At 31.6% G+C, this 18,792-nt stretch overlaps 2 protein-coding genes across 3 annotated transcripts in view; one reads left to right on the top strand and one right to left on the bottom strand.

Moving 5' to 3' along the window:
* The first annotated feature begins 252 nt into the window (after positions 1-252).
* LOC125068742 lies at positions 253-6,283 on the top strand. The gene is made up of 5 exons (XM_047678043.1): positions 253-479; positions 1,178-1,272; positions 4,572-4,745; positions 5,354-5,504; positions 6,111-6,283. Exons 1-5 carry the CDS (start codon positions 470-472, stop codon positions 6,233-6,235), a joined length of 555 nt encoding a protein of 184 aa, XP_047533999.1. The 5' UTR covers positions 253-469; the 3' UTR covers positions 6,236-6,283.
* A 2,790-nt stretch (positions 6,284-9,073) lies between these two features.
* Positions 9,074-18,792, bottom strand: part of LOC125068736 — a 30,614-nt gene continuing 20,895 nt past the window's right edge. Inside the window, exons 2-5 of one of the 2 annotated variants that reach the window (XM_047678034.1) lie at positions 18,352-18,451; positions 12,518-12,685; positions 10,243-10,372; positions 9,074-9,528 (exon numbers count right to left, since the gene is read on the bottom strand). In XM_047678034.1, the coding sequence (XP_047533990.1) occupies positions 9,431-9,528; positions 10,243-10,372; positions 12,518-12,685; positions 18,352-18,451 (496 nt within the window). In that variant the 3' untranslated portion in view covers positions 9,074-9,430. The remainder of the gene's footprint in view (positions 9,529-10,242; positions 10,373-12,517; positions 12,686-18,351; positions 18,452-18,792) is intronic. The other variant, XM_047678035.1, reaches the window with a different exon arrangement.

Here is an 18,792-nt window from a genome sequence, read left to right as displayed (position 1 = left end):
ACTCCTTTAGTGTTAGTAAAAAAAAAGTACAACGTAGTAATACATCATTAGTATTCTTTATGTATAAATTTAACTATATATAATTTTCTGTTACCTAATTACATCCGTAGAAATCGATGTAGAATCGTTTTGCTTCAAACCGATTAATACAAATAAATTATTTACTTATGAAACTCGTCAGCTCGACTTATTTACTACTCATCTAAAGTCAGATAGCTAATTGATCTGTTAAATAAATAAAATCGAACAAACATTTCATTATTTATTCATAAATATATGGTCTACGAATTCGGTTCCGTTTACGATAATACCCATTATCTTATATGTGATTAGAATTTGTTTTGATAAGTTATCAGTGTCCATTGTTTGCACGGACGGGGATATCGTTTGAACCAGTAATAGTTGAAAATTACCTTGGGAAAGTGCCAAGACTAATTACGGGACGTGCTCGTGTCGTGAAAAGTGAAAAATGAAATCAAGTGAGTATACTCGTTTTATAAAAACTAAACGATTGAAAATAGTGTTTATTGCGTTCCATTAAGTGTATCGAGTTCATTATTTATTTATGATAATGAACTTCTTATCTTAGAAGTAGATAGTAAAATATGATCCACAAGTGATACAGCACTTGCAATAATAAGAAGTGTATGACATCACGCATGGATCCAATCCAAATATTTTCGACGCATTCAAATAGATTCAAATGACGTAAAAAAAAAATTCCATATAATGGAGTCATTATATGGAGTCTTTTTTATACATATCAAGTTAATAGTTATGTTTTTTTTTTATATACGTGTACATATATATAAATCAGTTAATACTTTAGAGCTATTTATCAAAGATTATGTTTCTTTTCTGTAAGTTATATGTCATATGTAAAGATAAAATAAATATTGTAAATTATATTAATGTTATGTAATACGTCAAAATTCTGGTTGATAATCATTTAAAAAAATCTAGTAAATAAATATACCTTATACCTTATATGATCTGAAATTTGAAAAGGATATCATGACTTTAATTTCCATGTTATAATGAAATTATTAATTAATTGGTATATCAATAATAACTAACAAATCGTATAATTCATTTATTAAAAAAAAAACTTTGACATAAATTAAGACTTACAAGAAGACGTACAATATAATAAAATACTACTAAATTGAATTTTCAGGATTTCCATTTTCATTAGAAAACATCCCGAGGCAGACAAGTTTTGCGTGCCTGTCTCTGAAATTTGGCAGCATATTATCCGCTCTTATTCTAATTGTAAGTAGAACGTATTTAAATATTCATTTGTAATCCTTTCGTCGCGCTCTTTTGTCATAGATATCATATATGACATTATCATTACTCATAATAAATTTATTCATGTCCTTGACTACAAAAAAGTATAATTTGTTCAATTGTTGGTCAAAATATCAGACATAATACGATTTGGTTGAATTTTTAAGATAACGAGAAATTTAAGTATATTTCTCCCCTAAATAAGATATGCGTTGAAGCGTTTAAGTGTGATGCTTGTATTAGTAGTGGGTACAACAAAAATCTAGATGGACATAAAATAATCCGTGCGATTTAAACTTCTTGGCGATCATAATTTAAAGAATAAATCTTACACGACGTATTTTATTACGCAGCTTACAGTGGAGTGAACAGGCAGAAATCGTCACATGGAAAAAGCTTTATCCTTCAGGCGATCATTCCTTCTCTTTCTCTATCGCTGTCTCTTTCTATTATATACGTTTTTATATTATTCAAACTTATTATTTTCATTCTTTTAACTCGCACAGTATTTTTAATAAGAATTCTATTCCTTGTCATAATTATTCTCAAACATTGATAGTTGATTTTATTGTATATGTTATTTAATACATAATTAAAAAGCAACTTCTTTCAAACCGGGTATGCCATGACACCTCTCCTTTTATAGATTTTTTTTTTATAGACTGTTATATATTTTCGGCTAAAAGCGTGACCATGACACATTTATTGCGCTCTTACCTAGCAGAGGTTAGTAGCCCCAGATTATATTCACACACGTAAAAAATTATATTATTTCTTTTTCGTACACATTCCAAAACATTAGTTTTACGTTACATTCCAATATCTAAGGAAGGGATATAGCGTAAATAAGTTTTCGATATTATTATAATGCTGTATATTAGCTATGTATATCTATAGGCTGGATAGTCTATATTTATAGGCTACCATAGTACCACTCACTCATCATATGTGATGGTGGTACCTACCCAGACGGGTTTGCACAAAGCTCTACCGCCAAGTAAAAATTCGACCACGATTATATTCTGTTCCAACTTCGACCGAATCGCAACTGAATCGTGTAAGTACAAGAAAAAAACGGCTGAATGGCAACGATTACGTTTTAATTTGATTGTGATAAAGTAAGAATATGTTAGGAAGAAATGAATAAACACAATGCTCTACCTACAGGTAAGTATAGTGCTTTATAATAAGCGATCGGAATACTCGTATATAATTTATTTATATACTGTTTATATACTGTAAATAGACCGCAAATTAAATGCAATAATCAAGGATGATTGATAATATTTTGACATTGAATAATTAAAGGTTATTATAATCATAACGTTTTACTGATAACAGAGATCGATGCCATTCATTCAATTCAAGTGTACCTAATTAAGTACCTAATTGCTAATATCGATCTATTTATTAGATATTATAATTAATTTTCTTAGATAACTTTTATTCATTTAATTATTTTTAGTAAAATAACCTCTAAAAAAAGATAACTACAGCTAAAAAAAAACTGGTTGTAAAATGTCATAATAACCTTCCAAGCAGCAATTTGCTCTTTATTTCAAATGTTTTGTGTATTACCAAGTTGTTGTAGATTTAATAATTTTATCTCGTCGCTCCTCGCTCCTTACGTTGATAATATTGATCACACTTTGTACCGGAATTGAATAACAGTAGAACTAATGATTGGGGTGATAGGTTGATACCGCGTAGTTTTCCTCAATTTTAAACTTTTATTTAATAATTTATATACTTGACTATTTATACCTATGTCTAAACCGGCTATTAATGCTGAGAACGCGACGAAAAAAGTAATGGTCAACTGTTGGCCGATAAATATACAATCACTAGTAAAGTAATGTTACTACGTTTGGTGAGTGCTAGTGCTAAGAGCCGAGATGGCCCAGTGGCTAGAACGCTGCACGCGTCATAACCGATGATTTCGGGTTCAAATCCAGGCAGGCACCAGTTAATTTTTCATGTGCTTAATTTGTGTTTATAATTCATCTCGTGCTCGGCGGTGAAGGAAAACATCGTGAGGAAGCCTGCATGTGTCTAATTTCAACGAAATTCTGCCACATGTGTATTCCACCATTGGAGTACCCGCATTGGAGTAGCTTGCTGGAATATGCTCCAAACCTTCTCCTCAAAGGAAGAGGAGGCCTTAGCCCAGCAGTGGGAAATTTACAGGCTGCGAATGAGTGCTAAGCGTAGCTGTCACGCATTATTAAGATAATAAAGTTTACTCGTTTGTTTTGTAGTGCAACACTCTATCTATATATATAAAAATAATCTAAGTTTATATAGATATGGAGAGAAAAAATCTTATGAGAGAAGAGAAATTATTTTTCGTTACGTTACGTTACGTTTACGTACGTAACGAAAAATAATTACAGATTTTAATTTGTCATTATTTTATTCTTTAAAATGGTTTATGGCCTACGATAAATTGTATCGTGATGTTAACGATAGTCTAGTAGATATACTACTTCAAATCCGGAGGTTCTAATCCGAGGTTTTAATCCGAGCCTTGTTATGAATTAAGTCGGTTGAATTTAGTCAATTTTACGTTTGAATATCGGAAGTGTACATTCGTGAGTCTCAAAAAGCTCAAAAAAGGTTGTTCCTGTGCCTCATATCTCTCATCTAATCGCTGCCCTGTTGGATTGCTGTTATACCATATTAATAGAGCGAAGATATATTATAGTATACTCCATACCTGTAATTATGCATACACTGTGCCCCACGGGGGCATACATACACCATCATTTAAATTTTCTTAGGAATGGAACAGAAGCAATTTGGAGTTGGTAGCTAGTTATCTTATATTTTAAATTACTTGTTGGAAGAACTTTATGCAAGTCTACCTGGGTAGTGCCAACTGCTCATCACATGTACAGCTGTACAGCCATATTTTGTTAAACCAGTTACTACACGAAGAAGGGACATAGTCAACTAATTGCCAACATTGATGTTGCGTAGAGGATGTAAGAGATGGTTAATATTTTTTAGAGTCTATGGATGTTTAATTATTATAAATTAAAAAATATATAATACGTGTGCCTCTCGGGACGCCCGACAGAAGTGTTAACTTAAACTGTCCGAAATACGGCTAGCACTGTGAGTTAGAGTGAGACTGGACGAGCCTGCCTACCGCTTCCGTTTGCGTAAGAGAAAGGGAAGACAGACTGACGCCCTAACGCGTTACGTAACGAAGCGGTTTAACATCCCAAAACAAGTTATCTCTTCAAAAATATATAATAATTTTTAATTTTATATTTCAGCTGTATTCAATATTCGCCTTAGCACAATGTCTCGCTGCATTGAACGTGCTGCCGCTAGACTGGACCTCAGACGACATAGAGAGCATGATGTCCACCGGCTTCGTCGTGGTCGTGACCATTGCTCACACTGTCACACTGTTCCTTAGCACATTAATGCTTATTGGAGTTCTAAGGGTAAGTAAGAAACAATTCCTTAATTATGTAATATGTATATCTCTTTATCAGCGATATAAGCTTAGTGCTAATTCTCACTTCTCTAATCAAAAGCAGGTTGGTTGTTATGATTGTATTAGAATTTCAGCATATAACACATGCAGTTTTTTCAATGATAGCTTTATGTTAACTCAATTATGTTATGTGATGTCTTATTAAACTATAAATATATAAAATATCTATAATAGGCGGTGCTGACCTCTTACCATAGGATGGTCCACTTGCCTACTGGCAAGCATGCCTTGCTAATCGAATATAATAAAAAACACTTAAAGTAGTACAGTATCGTTGGTGTTGCACCTGAGCTCTGTTCAGTCGTGTTAGACTTCCGTCTTATCGGATTATGAGAGTCAGGGAAAAAACAGTGAAATATGTATATCCAATTGACGTTAAGTTTAGCAGCCGCGACTCCAAAACAGGGAGAAAACTAAAATCGTTTTTGCCATGTGATCGGCTATATTTTAAAACAAATTTACTTATAGACAATACAACAAAGAAATCATTTAGAGTTAATTAAACTTTAAATTAAGGCTAATATTAAATATTATTTATGTTTCTGATATGACCAGGAAAAAGCGAGTCTCATGAAGCCCTGGGTGATCTGGACTTCTCTCCAAGTGTTGGTTTCGGTGCTGGCGTTTGTATTCTGGACCACTTTGACTATGATAAAGTATAACGATAATTCACTTTTGATCTACGTGGTCGAGTTTTTAGGATTAAGTAAGTTTTACATTTTTATATATAATAACGTAATCACAACATACAAAGCAAAAAGGAAGCGAACGATTAATGACTATCTTTTAAAAGACGAAGCATGGTGCAAAAACTTAAGTGTTATCAACAATTAACAGAATTTAACATCTGATGAGTTAAAAGTTTAACGTGAGATTAATTATTGTGAGCTCAAGTGATCTCTGTAGATCACTTGAACTAATTAAAATTCTTGAAGTAAATAAAAGCTTCTTATTATTTAGAATACAATATATGTTCAATAAATTAAAGATATATTATGTTTATCAAGGCAATCCTTAGCATATAATACAATTACTTCAAAATGAGAATATTTGCTTTCAATTTTAATTCAGGCGCTTAAGTTAAGTGTCTGGGCAAACATGCTACATTAAAAAATATATTATATCATTCACTTCTATTTCAATAATGTAATATAAAAAAAAAATATGTCTTTCGTAATTATAAGCGTGAGTTTTTTTATCAATTTGTTAGAAAAAATCATGTAAATGTCGAACTCTTATAAAGTTTATTGTCAATAATTTATAAATATAATTAAAATTATTATTTATTAATGAACATGTTAATATTTTTCAGTGATTCGTTTCTACATGCTAATGATAGTGGCGAGCTTCTACAGGCAACTGGAGGAAAGGTTTATTGAAGAAACCAAACACCTGAGAGATTTAGTGAATAATGAAAATTGGTACAGCACAGCGTGATTTTTTTAGAATTTTATAAAATTTAGTGTAAATAAACTCTTTTTCATTAAAAAATTTAGATGTTTTATTTTAGCGTGACTCCTGGCTCCGTGTTTCAATCTTTGCACCAATTTCAAACATCTTTATTCAACATATTATTATATTCCACTTTATTGTCAAAATTCAACCACCAGTTCTAAAAGACACCTCAGACCGAGAAGGACTGGTGAAAGTAACTAAGTATAATATCAGTGAGTTTTGTTAACAATTATAAATTATTTATTTTTAAAAGTCCAGGAGACCAACTCATTCGCAAAAATCAACATACAAGAAGTTATGCGTATGTCATCGTGTATTTATTGTACATACACTCTGTATATAATAACTAGTGCTGTCATGCAATGTCGATAAATTCCCCCAAAAGCATGAGTTCCGAGTTTTTGTCATGAGAGACAAATTGTAAATTGAATTTAAAAATTATTATTTTAATTAAGTCGTTAAGTTATCATAAGCAAAATAAAATGTGGTGAGTTTTTAGGGATTTATTTTGCTAAAACCTACCCTATACGGAGTCAAGTCCTTGCAAACGACATTTCTCGATCCACCACTATTATAATATAAAGCTTATGACTTCGATCAAAAATACCACAATTAATACTAATTATTTTTAGTGTTTGAACACACACACATTACGCTATGGTTAGGTTTATGGGCTAAAACCTCCTCTCCCTTTGAGGAGAAGGTTTGGAGCATATTCCACCAAGATGCTCCAATACGGGTTGGTGGAATACATATGTGGCAGAATTTCGTTGAAAATTAGACACATGCAGGTTTCCTCACGATGTTTTCCTTCACCGCTGAGCACGAGATGAATTATAAACACAAACTAAGCACATGAAAATTCAGTGGTGCCTGCCTGGGTTTGAACCCGACATCATCGGTTAAGATGCACGCGTTCTAACCACTGGGCCATCTCGGCATATTTTTATACGAGATCGAGTAAATAAATAAAAGTCGTCTTAAAATGACAAAGGATTGTTAAAAATAAAAGCTTATTAATTAAAAATATATTTATTTGGCGTATACTGCATAAAATTAATAGTCTCTATAATAAAAAACAATAACGTATATTTACAAAAAATATATCTTTCGAAAAAATCATTTTACTTCATTTCATAATTATATCTTTATATATATATATCTTATATATGTATTACAAACTTGCAAGGTAACTGAAATATGAACAATATAATCTTATTTTTTAATAAATAGACCAATTTATTTAGTCTATCTATAATACTATGAGTATTCACTAATACCATTCGCGTATTGGAATACTCTCTATAAAAAATAACATGTTTCCCGATAATAAAAAAACCGACTTGTGCATGCATTTAAGCAAATATCACTCGGGATGATCTAAAGATTCTAACGATACCCTAAACATACCAATCTGTTCGGACATTTAAAAGCTATAATGGGTTAAAGATAATTTCATACATGTACGCTAAAGATATTAAACCTTTTTGAGGCGTCGCGTAAAGATATAAATACTTCATGCATATTTATGTTATTTAAAATCAAAATCTCATACCTTCATTTACGTATTAAAGTTTAATTAATTCCTCGTAAGGACAGATATTTTTTTCTTTAAATTATGAGCAAATGTATTTTTTCTTATTTAAGAAGTAGATTTTTCAGCTTATTCCACCAAAAATTCCCGTGTGGATATACATAAGTGTGACAGAATTGTACACGACACATGCTTCCTTAACATAGTTTTATTTACCTTGACACAAGAAATATATTATACAGAAAAATAAAATAAGTGGAAATTCAAGGGACCTCTGGTTCGGATTGAAACCGTGATCGTCATTTTAGACACACGTGTTCTATCTAACGCACTATAGGTTCCATGAAGTTAAAGTATACATAACTCAGTTAAAAATACTATAAAAATAAACTTTAATTTGAGTTTCTTTATAGCTATTAATTTTAGTAACTTATCAACTAAATAAAGTTACTATCAAAACTATTAATATAATAAGGCACAATATTTACATGCATTAAAGGACTCCCTTCAATAATTTAATAATTCGGATTTATAAATATATTTTTACTTTTACATTTTGATAAATTACGAATGCAAAAATTTATTTCAAAATAATTTACCGTTAAGTTTATAAGTGAGAAATCTTTTTGTAGAGAACCTCTTTGGCGACCATTTTGAACAAATCATAAATTTTACATAGAATGTTCGAAACTGTTTTGTCATTAGCACCAAAATTGTTCAAATGGTACTGGTTTCAATTTCAGTAGTAGCACTCACCAATCGTACTAAAATTGAAATAAAATAAATAAATGACAGATCTTAAGTATTATTTTATGTTACCATCTAAAAAAAATAACATTTATAAAAATAAAATTGAACATTCGATCAAAAGTCTAAGTTCATTACAGATAAAATTCAAATCCATTTCTTTCAATGTTGTTTTTGATTATAAAATCTATCTAAACTCATATTCATAATCACAGATTATAAAATAAAACAAAAGGCTGATGGTACGTGCGGAATATTAAAGTGAAGCAATGAAAGCGAATATACATTCCTGGTAGCGCGGACACTAAAACATTAATAATTTAGATAATCAAATCGCATTCATTATTCCATTGCATCTTTCTGATAATACGTCAAAATTGCAGTCCCTTAAATTATCAATTAAATCACCCGCGAAAATTCGCGTTTATTCAAAAGATTTTTTTAGTAATTTCGAAACCTGTGACAGGTTTTTTTTTTATTTCATTTCATTTCATTGTAAACTGTCATTCATCTACATTTGGCGCCAAAATTATGAAACCTTATTAGTAAAGAGTTTTTTTTTTCTTATACAGCCGTAGCACCGCTCCCTAACCGGCCAGTAACTTTTTTCCTGACTCTAAAATTAATTATTTGTTAAATTGGAACAATTTAGTAAATAGTAATCATTAATCCTCTAAATTTTCTACACATATACGGCTGGAGCTGTTCAAAATGAGACGTAACCGATTTTTTATGTGCAGCTATCGTCCCATAATCACTGGGACAAAAATCGGCTTACGCTATTAATATATAAGATGACGTACGATTATTACCTAATTGTTAATATCACACATTACCGGGAAACACATTCGCTTTTGTTGGTGCGTTTCGTTTTATAATCTGAGATCAACATGTTACTAGACGGTGCCTTGTTCCCGCGTATACTTCACGACTCCATCACGTTGCATTTTCACTATAGTACTCCAGATCAGGATCACGAGATAAATCTGCACCACTGAAATGTAGAGTTATATATATATATAGCTTTTTTTATATAAAATTGACATATTTGTTATCTGGTTTGATAAAATTGGTCACCCCTGTCCACAGATATTGGCGCTGTAAGAATTATTAACTATTCCTTACATCGCCAATGCAGGGCCAACCTTGGGAATATGTCCATGGTGCTAATAGTTACACTGGCTCATTCTCCCTTCAAACGGAAACACAATAAACCTTAATATTGCTGATTGGCAGCAGAATATGTATTGAGGGGGTGATAACTACCCACAAAGCAAACAATATATTAAAATAGATATACAGAAAACATCTTTATTTGCCCGGGCCGGATTCAAAAGACTGCAAGCCCAAAGTACCTTAGTGGACCCTAATCATTTTCAAAATAATATAATCATTTTTTTAGTAGAGTTTTTTCATTTTATTTTATTTATTTTTTACGAAAAAAAAAATTCTATAAATATAATTATTTAGATATAGTATATATAAAATTACACTTGTATTTTAGTATGTCGACAAATATATTATCAGTAGTTTTTTTTTTAAGAAATCGATATCTGACGTAATTTACTATTCCCTAACTTTCAGAAGAAGTATTTCATTAGTTTTCCAGCCTTTCATTAGCTGCTTGGGGGGATTATCTAAGAAACGAAAAAAAAAAATTAGACAACGTATGTATTAAGAATGATATTACAGATAGTATTCAACTTACTCAGTTGGAACAATATCAGGAATAATTCACTGGCGGTCTCTCGAGTGAGGAAAGCGAGGCTGTACACGAAGCCAATCATTGAAAACACGATCTCGAAGTACAAGTAGATCTTCATCAGTAGTACATGTTTCTGGAAATAAAATTCGATCATTTACTGTAAATTCATAAATATTAAATAAAATAGATTAATTGTTAATGTTTCAAGTCACATTTGTGGTCAAACAATCTTTATTCTCATACGAATTATTTTCTATAGTTTTCATAATATGTTGGTTCGTGGTTTTTGTTACGACTAACATAACAATAAACGCTTTGTCAGGTATTGTTAATTTATATAACACATTTATATAATGAGCTTTTGATGGTCTGTGAAAATTCCAGATTCCATGTGGTTCGACTTAATGGAAGGAAAGCAGAGGAAATTGTACACGAGCGAATACGCGACAAACGGCACTTTTATTATCTATTATATGGTCATGTTGTTTTACTAGAATAACGGATTCACATAAATTTTCACAATTTAAGTAGACGAATGGTCGAATGGGTCACCTGATGGTAAGTCACTCACTCTTCGAACCGGAATAAAACAATTACACAAATCCCTAACACGAAGTATAAAGATTTAAAGAGATTAATTAATGGAAAATGCATTATTAAAGTCAATCAATTAAATTTCTAACCCTTAAAATCGTGTACCAAGGAGATCAATAGAATGAATATATGATCTTCAAAAATACTGTGTTTCAATGTGATTATTAAAAAAAAAAACAATTTTCCGTCTGAAAACTTATATTTCTCAGAGTTGATTGCCCATTTGTTAATACAGATTATTTAGTGTAATATAACATCACCCACGACGCACGAGGTGGAACGGAAGGAACGCAGGAAAATTTAACGCGGGTGAAACGAGTAGAACAGTTAGTTTATATTATATGTAATAGTATTAAATTAAATACACTATAAGTAATTATCTATCTATATATAATATAATATAATGAGAGCCGAGATGGCCCAGTGGTTTGAACGCGTGCATCTTAACCGATGATTTCGGGTTCAAACCCAGGCAGGCACCACTGAATTTTCATGTGCTTAATTTGTGTTTATAATTCATCTCGTGCTCGGCGGTGAAAGAAAACATCGTGAGGAAACCTGCATGTGTCTAATTTCAACGAAATTCTGCCACATGTGTATTCCGCCAACCCGCATTGGAGCAGCGTGGTGGAATATGCTCCAAACCTTCTCCTCAAAAGGAGAGGAGGCCTTTATCCCAGCAGTGGGACATTTACGGGCTGCTAATGCTAATAATGCTAATGCTATATATAATTATATATAGTTAACTATCGACCAAAGAACCGATGGATGGATTGTGTGAAAGACGATATGGTTAGAAAGAATGTTACTTGTGAGATGACGGCCGACAGGGAAGTATGGAAGAAGACTTGCTGCGCCGACTCCAAGTAAAATTGGGATAAGGGCAGGAATATGATGATGACACTATATATATTACTACTTATCTGGAAATATTCTAGTGGCGAAAGTAGTAAAGATAAGCAAACCTTAGATTTTCATATTTTAAGCGATGTGCTAATAGCTCTACTATATTATGTACTAGCGACCCGCCCCGGCTTCGCACGGGTGCAATGTGGGTAATCCCTAAGAGATAGACATATACCATCGCAGACTTTTTTGAAGACCGTTTTAAGGTGTACAATACTGAAGTACATTATTTTGATCTATCTCGTTGGGTTCAGCCAGCGTTTACAATGTAAGCGAAAAAAATGTATAAATTTACGACATCTCATTAGAAACTTTTAAAATTATCAGTGTTACTTAACTATATTGTCAATGTATTATATACAAAAACCTTCCTCTCGAATCACTCTATCTATTTAAAAAAACCGCATCAAAATCCGTTGCGTAGTTTTAAAGATTTAAGCATACAAGCTTTTTCTGTCCCTATGTCCCTTACATAGGGACAGAAAAAGCGACTTTGTTTTATACTATGTAAAGATTAAAACAGTTATTGATCTAATTTTCTGTATAGTACAATATTAGTCTACACATGCCGAGATGACTCAGTGGTTGGAACGCGTGCTTCTTAGCCGATAATTACGGGTTAAACTCTGTGATTAAAACGCCATTTTTCACACATATAAAAAATATCTCGACCAATAAATGATATGAGAATTCAAGGTCAAAGTTGTTACACCCCCTACCATTGACATTGATTGCAGCTTTATTGTACAATTATTGTATGACTTTAAGTAAATCTCACCATATGCAATGCAACTATGAAGACTACGGTCATTCCGACCTCCAGCACGAGGGCGGTGGTGTCGGCGATCAGGCGGGGGTACTCCGACCCATCTGGCATAGGAATATTCGTGTTTCGGATCGCTGAGATGTATATTGAAAGCAGTGACGTCACAGCTAATGTAAGCATCTGGAATTGAAAAAATATTATGTAGAGTTTATACTAAAATATTTCAGATTTTATTGGTATCAAATGTATACATGAAGCAATTATATAAGATTAAAAAAAAAAGTTTTAAAATATTCATGTTGTTGACGATTGGTGTATCAAATCTAGACCAAAGAGGTATTATATAAAAAATTATAAAAAAATAATAATATATTTTTTTTTATATAATTGTGATTCTAATATAATTATTTGGTATTGCTTTCATCCGATATTCGATTTATTTGTAAGTCTAGATAATACTCTTCGGTTGTCAACTTCCGTAGTGTCGTCATAACATAGCCGTTACCAACCGCGATTCTCCCTGAATATTGCTCACATTCCGGGGTGTTATCGGTTAGCAGGCCCAGGGGAAGCCCTGGCCTCGATTAGCAGTAAATTAAAATCTGGCTTAAATTTTAATTAATGAAATTCAGGATAACCTGATCTAAAAACATTTACCAGTATAATTAGAACTCTTCCGATTCTTACAAATCTTAGGAGTAACTTTGTCCTTTTTATGGTTCTTCCCCAATATTAACTCATAAACAACAACTATCTCAACTGTTAGAAAAGAAATACTGCTAAATCTTTATAGACTCACATAAACAAAATTGGTCAAGTGCGTAAAGATCACGGCTTAAAATCACCATGAATGCCATTCCATTTCCAAGGTTGATACTTCCATAGAGATCGTCAGGCGTGTACCAAATACCTATACAAACGCATCGTATTCAGAACAAATGTTCATAAATCTGCGTTACTTCTATTATTGTCTACGACACCAACCACAGTAATGTAAAAAAATGCATGCTTGCCATCATTCCACGCAGTCATTTGAAGTGACACGTAATTGATGAATTAGAATATATTTTTGTAAATATTTAATGCCTTAACGTAAATAATTATTATGTAAATCTGTGTATTTATCATATGTATGTATTCATTTACAAAATATAATACAATTTATGTGGACAAGAATAACTTGATTGGTAAACAATTTCAGAGATGTAATGCGAGCGTCATTGACTTAAGACATCGCTCGAATTTGTCGCTAAAATCAAAATATACTTTATTCAAGTAATCTCTTATCATTGTCATTTTATGAGACGATATTGAATGTAACGCTGTCATCAAATGCAATGTGACATGCGATTATACACTCAAAAGTTAATGAGATAAAATATATACCTTAGTAACATAACCTCAAAAATTTATTGAAGAATAAATTTATTATAAGCACAATACCGACTTTGTACATTTTCATTATTATAAATTATAAATATTTTTGAAACACAGTTCTATGAAATATTACAGTTAAAGAAAAATAGCATTATGTTAAAGAAAATCAGTAATCTAATATAAATAAAACATATAAAATATTTTGCCGAGTATAGAAAACCTATTATTTATACTTAAGGATAAAAAAAATAAATAATAATGATAGTTTAATTATTATTTAATTAATGAATCCACTTTTCAACCGATGTTATTTTATGCAGTGAAGAGATTTACAACAACTACAACAGTTCTAAATATGAATTACGTACAAATGAGTTATACATAACGTAGATAATTTATTTATTACAATTGTAGTTGTGTTTTCAATGCCAAATTAAATTAATTTAATTATTTGAACACAGAACCCTAAATATATCCGCTATGAAAACCGCTGATCCAGATAGATTCACAAAAACATAACCTTGCATTTAATTAAATCAACAAGGCTTATCGGCCACAGAATTTTATGCTTTAGCTTTATAGCAATAGAGACAATAATGAGTTGAAATAAAAATGCATCATCAGCTTTATTATATATATACACACTTGATGATTATTTGTCGATTTGGCTTTTAAGGAATGTAACGCGTCAGCAAATCCTGTTTGGAAATGTAATCGCTTCATTGGTCTAGTGGTTAGTGTATATAGACCCCAATGTTTTGCTACAATTCTGGGTCTGGCAAAAAAACATTATAAAGGGGTTATCTGAATAAATCCAGGCACGCTAGCAGTGTGCTGAAATTAGTTACAAATTTTCTTCATAAAACCAGTGAAAGGCTTTTAGAAACTGCTGTTACTTCACCGCTTTACTAATAAATATGTTTTCCTAGCGGTACATTCCAATTTCGTGTGTGTAAAATTCATACAAAGTTTCCCATTTTCCTAAAGTTGAAAAATCAATAAATACTTTTTTAATCATATTTACGTAATAAAATAAATCTGTTTCCAAATGTAAGCGTTCTAAGCAACATAGCTTTCTCTTTGTATCAGTGAATAGACAGTCAGGATAAACTATTATAAGTATAGACTTTGAAAACCATTATTAAATTCATTATTTTTCCTCTCGCACACACACCAACGTTCTTTTGCTTCACTTCCTAAGATTAGCTGACAGAGAATGATTTTAGCATTAAGCATTATGTACAATATATATTTTGCGGCGTGATATAAAGTTTCAAATAAATAAATTGATACGTAAAGGTATTAAAACTTTTTTAACTTTGCCGTTTCATAAATTCAAATCATAATATTGTTAAAGAAGGTACATTATTCGATACAAGATTATATAGATGATAAAAAAGCGCGAAGTTAATGCTTGTTGACTTCCAGGCAGGAGACACAACATGCCTACTTGAATAAAGTATATTTTGAATATGATTTGTTTTTATTTTATTATTAAAATGAATAAGGCGTTGTTAAATTTGTCTTTCTAAAATGAAAGTGTAAAATTGACAATGTCCAATACTACCATCAATTGTTAATGATTTATTAAGAGATTAATAGCATTAGAATCTTGCACACGAATACTCAAATCCCCCCATCCCCCGATGAAGTTTAAGCCAAGTGTTTGACTGAACAGATTACAAATTTAAAATCTTTCTCACGTTCTAAATTTCGAGTTGTTTGAATTCAAATAATTAAGACATAATTAATTCAAGTGATTTATAAATTGCATCCTCCATGAGTTAACATTGGACGCAATATTCTACCAGAAACAAACCGACAATAAGTTCTATACAATATGTACACGTACAGGTTGTAAATTTCCCACAGCTGGGCTAAGGCCTCTTCTTCATTTGAGGAGAAGAGGCCTTCCCATGCGGTGGATTCACATATGGCATGATTTCGTTGAAATTAAACACATGCAGGTTTTGTCACGATGTTTTCCTTCAGCGCCGAGCACGAGATGAATTATAAACACAAATTAAGCACATGAAAATTCAGTGGTGCATGCCTGGGTTTGAACCCGCAATCGGTTATAATATACGTGTTCCACTATGACATCTTGGCTCTATATGTATTATATTTAATAAGTTCTATAGTAACTCTTATTCATTCATATTTACACAAATCGTACATGTAATAATAATATACAATTAGTCAAATTGTTTAACGATTAAATAATGTCGTACAGAATAAATTGTTTCATTTATTTATTCGTTATGTAGTCATCGTATTGATGTTATTTATGTATATACATATTATATTATTTTAATATCCGCACCAGGGCGGGTCACCTCCTTATCGGGTCATTGTTTTTACCCCCAATTAATCGCATATTGCCAATGTTCTACGTGGCGGCAATGTTATCAGTTCACACGTGTACCAGTACTCTCTAGCACAAGCATATTTAATAACAAATTATAAATTTAAATGATAAAGACAAATAACATTAGAATAAAATCTTGCATATAAATACTGTCTCAATTGTCAAGTGGTTCGGTTATAGGGATGCAGACTGTGAGGTACTAAATTCGGAGCAGGGATCGGCTAATAAAACAATAATAATATTAAATTTTCATTCTTCCGTGATGGTTTTTTGGATTATGTTTTTTTGTCATATTAACATTAAGTCCTTAACTATATACAAATAAGAAGTCAAAATAGTTACTGTATGAATCATAATTGCTTGGAATTGTGACAAGAATGCCAGCGCCATTTCTCTGTTGAATGGCAATTCCGATGCTTTTTGCAAAAAACGAACCCTGGCCCTCCTGTCACCAGTGGAGGCAATAAGGCGAGGTGATAAACTTTTTATGAAGCTTTTTTGCATTACTATCAAGTTTCCAGTTATTCAACAGCAGATTTTTAAAAATAAATAACTATTCAGTATGGTGGTATGCTTATGAAAATAGTTATATATATTTAAACGGTAAAATAACTTATAATTAAATTCACGATAATCTTAAAACGAGTACTGTAAGAGTTCCTCTGAAATCTGAAGTGCTTCAATGCCGTTTATAATACGAAACGCCCTAGTCTCGCCATTTCATAATGTGACCTTGGTCGGTAATTACAAATATTAACAATATGTAATAAATAATGTGTAAGCTAACATAGACGAGCTAACTGTTCCGTCAGTTTCATAATCTAACGGAACGGCAATTTGACGCGACCGAAAATACCAACAGGACACAACCAAATGGTCAACTGAACTATTTCAAGTAATTCACGATGAGTAGTTACTTTGCTTGCTCTCTGATACGGGTCAAACAATGTTAACACTCCGGGCTGCTTCAGAGAATTTACATATATAATTCGCCAACCGTAGGATTGAACCCAGGACCAAGAGATCTGTCACTAGAGCTACTCACTAGTCCAACTTTTGATTTTTTTTAAAGTATATTATTATAATACGTTTAATTCATAAATTGTATAATGTACTACTGAGTTTCTCATACTGATAAAATGCATTTAAAAACACGCGAAGTGGAACGATTTTTAATTAAGTTTTTACATAAGAAACATTTTTATGATTTTATATAACCAATAAACATTATATAAAATTATAATTTTATTTCAGTAATCTCGTACGAGTACATTAAAATTGTAATATTACATAAAAAATTACTCGATGGTAGGGCTTTGCACAAACCCGCCAGGGTACCACTTACAGTGCTAATGTATATGGCTATAGTGACCATCACATGGAATAAGCACGTGCGCGACAACATTAAAAAAAAATCTAAGCGAAAAAATTTGATAGCGTCATCAAATGTAATGTTGAATACAGTTAATATTATATATTAACTGTATTCAAAAAAAAAAAAACAACAAATAGAGTAGACTCTATGATCAAATGAGTCTGCCCGTGACCACGAACACTGCAAAGTGCTCGAAACGTCGGGATGTTAAAATAATTAATATACGCGATTAAATCCGTTAAAAACTAGTTTTATTTCAATGTGTAATAATCGCGAAAATCTAAGACAACATTATGTGAACCAGTACGGACTGGAAACATCAAATAAAATTCGCCGGTTGGAGTACCTAACAAATAGAGTAGTTACTAATATAACAGAAATTACAGTATTATTAAATAAAATAAACTAAATTGTAATAATATTTGCAATAGAATTTAATATCAGGCAAGAAAACTACACAATAATACTAAAACACAAACGATTTTTATCATTTAATGAAATAAGAATTTTAATTCGCCATAATATCTTAGTTAACCATCAATCCTTAAACTGTTTATAGTGTTTATACAGAATATGGTTTATTTTTGCAATTTACGTTTATTTTTTACTGTTTATGAAAATTATAATTAATTACGCAATAATTTTAGCCTAGATCTGTTGAGATTTATTCAAATAATATGTAAATGTAATTAGAAATAATAATAACTATAAGAAATATGTTCTTACCAAATTGACGTATGCAAAAGCGATCAGGCCTTTCCTCAGCGGTAGACAGAAGCAGCATCTTGTCAGTATAGGAATCTCGACGTGCGAGCAGATCTTGTCTCTGGAAAATAAATAAAAAAGGTTTTACTATAGCTAATAATATTTTAAAATGAACCATTGCCTAATGAAATGACTTTGTAACTGAAAATTGCGTAGCACTTAAAGCGCGGGCAAGTAAAACTTAGTTTTTAAATTTTGATTCTGTGATTATAATTAATCTCGTGCTTATTGGTCAAGGAATAGATCGTGAGGTGGTCTGCATGTTTTGTCATTATATATACACTAATAAGCATTGAAGCTGTGTGGATTAAGATAAATATTCAGGTCGAAATCTCCTCCTCGAAAGGTGGGGAAGCCTTTGCCTAGTGTGGAACGTTTACATTTTACAGATCATTCCGTTAC

This window comes from Vanessa atalanta, chromosome 14 (assembly GCF_905147765.1).
Source record: "Vanessa atalanta chromosome 14, ilVanAtal1.2, whole genome shotgun sequence".
NCBI classification, from domain to species: Eukaryota; Metazoa; Arthropoda; class Insecta; order Lepidoptera; family Nymphalidae; genus Vanessa; species Vanessa atalanta.
Note: the sequence above shows the minus strand (reverse complement) of the source record. Positions and strands in the feature narration are given on the sequence as shown.

Excerpts from the sequence above, each read along its gene's own strand:
- LOC125068742 (XM_047678043.1), top strand. Across the intron at positions 1,273-4,571 it reads TATCCGCTCTTATTCTAATT|CTGTATTCAATATTCGCCTT; the intron begins GTAAGTAGAACG and ends TTTATATTTCAG. Across the intron at positions 5,505-6,110 it reads GGTCGAGTTTTTAGGATTAA|TGATTCGTTTCTACATGCTA; the intron begins GTAAGTTTTACA and ends AATATTTTTCAG.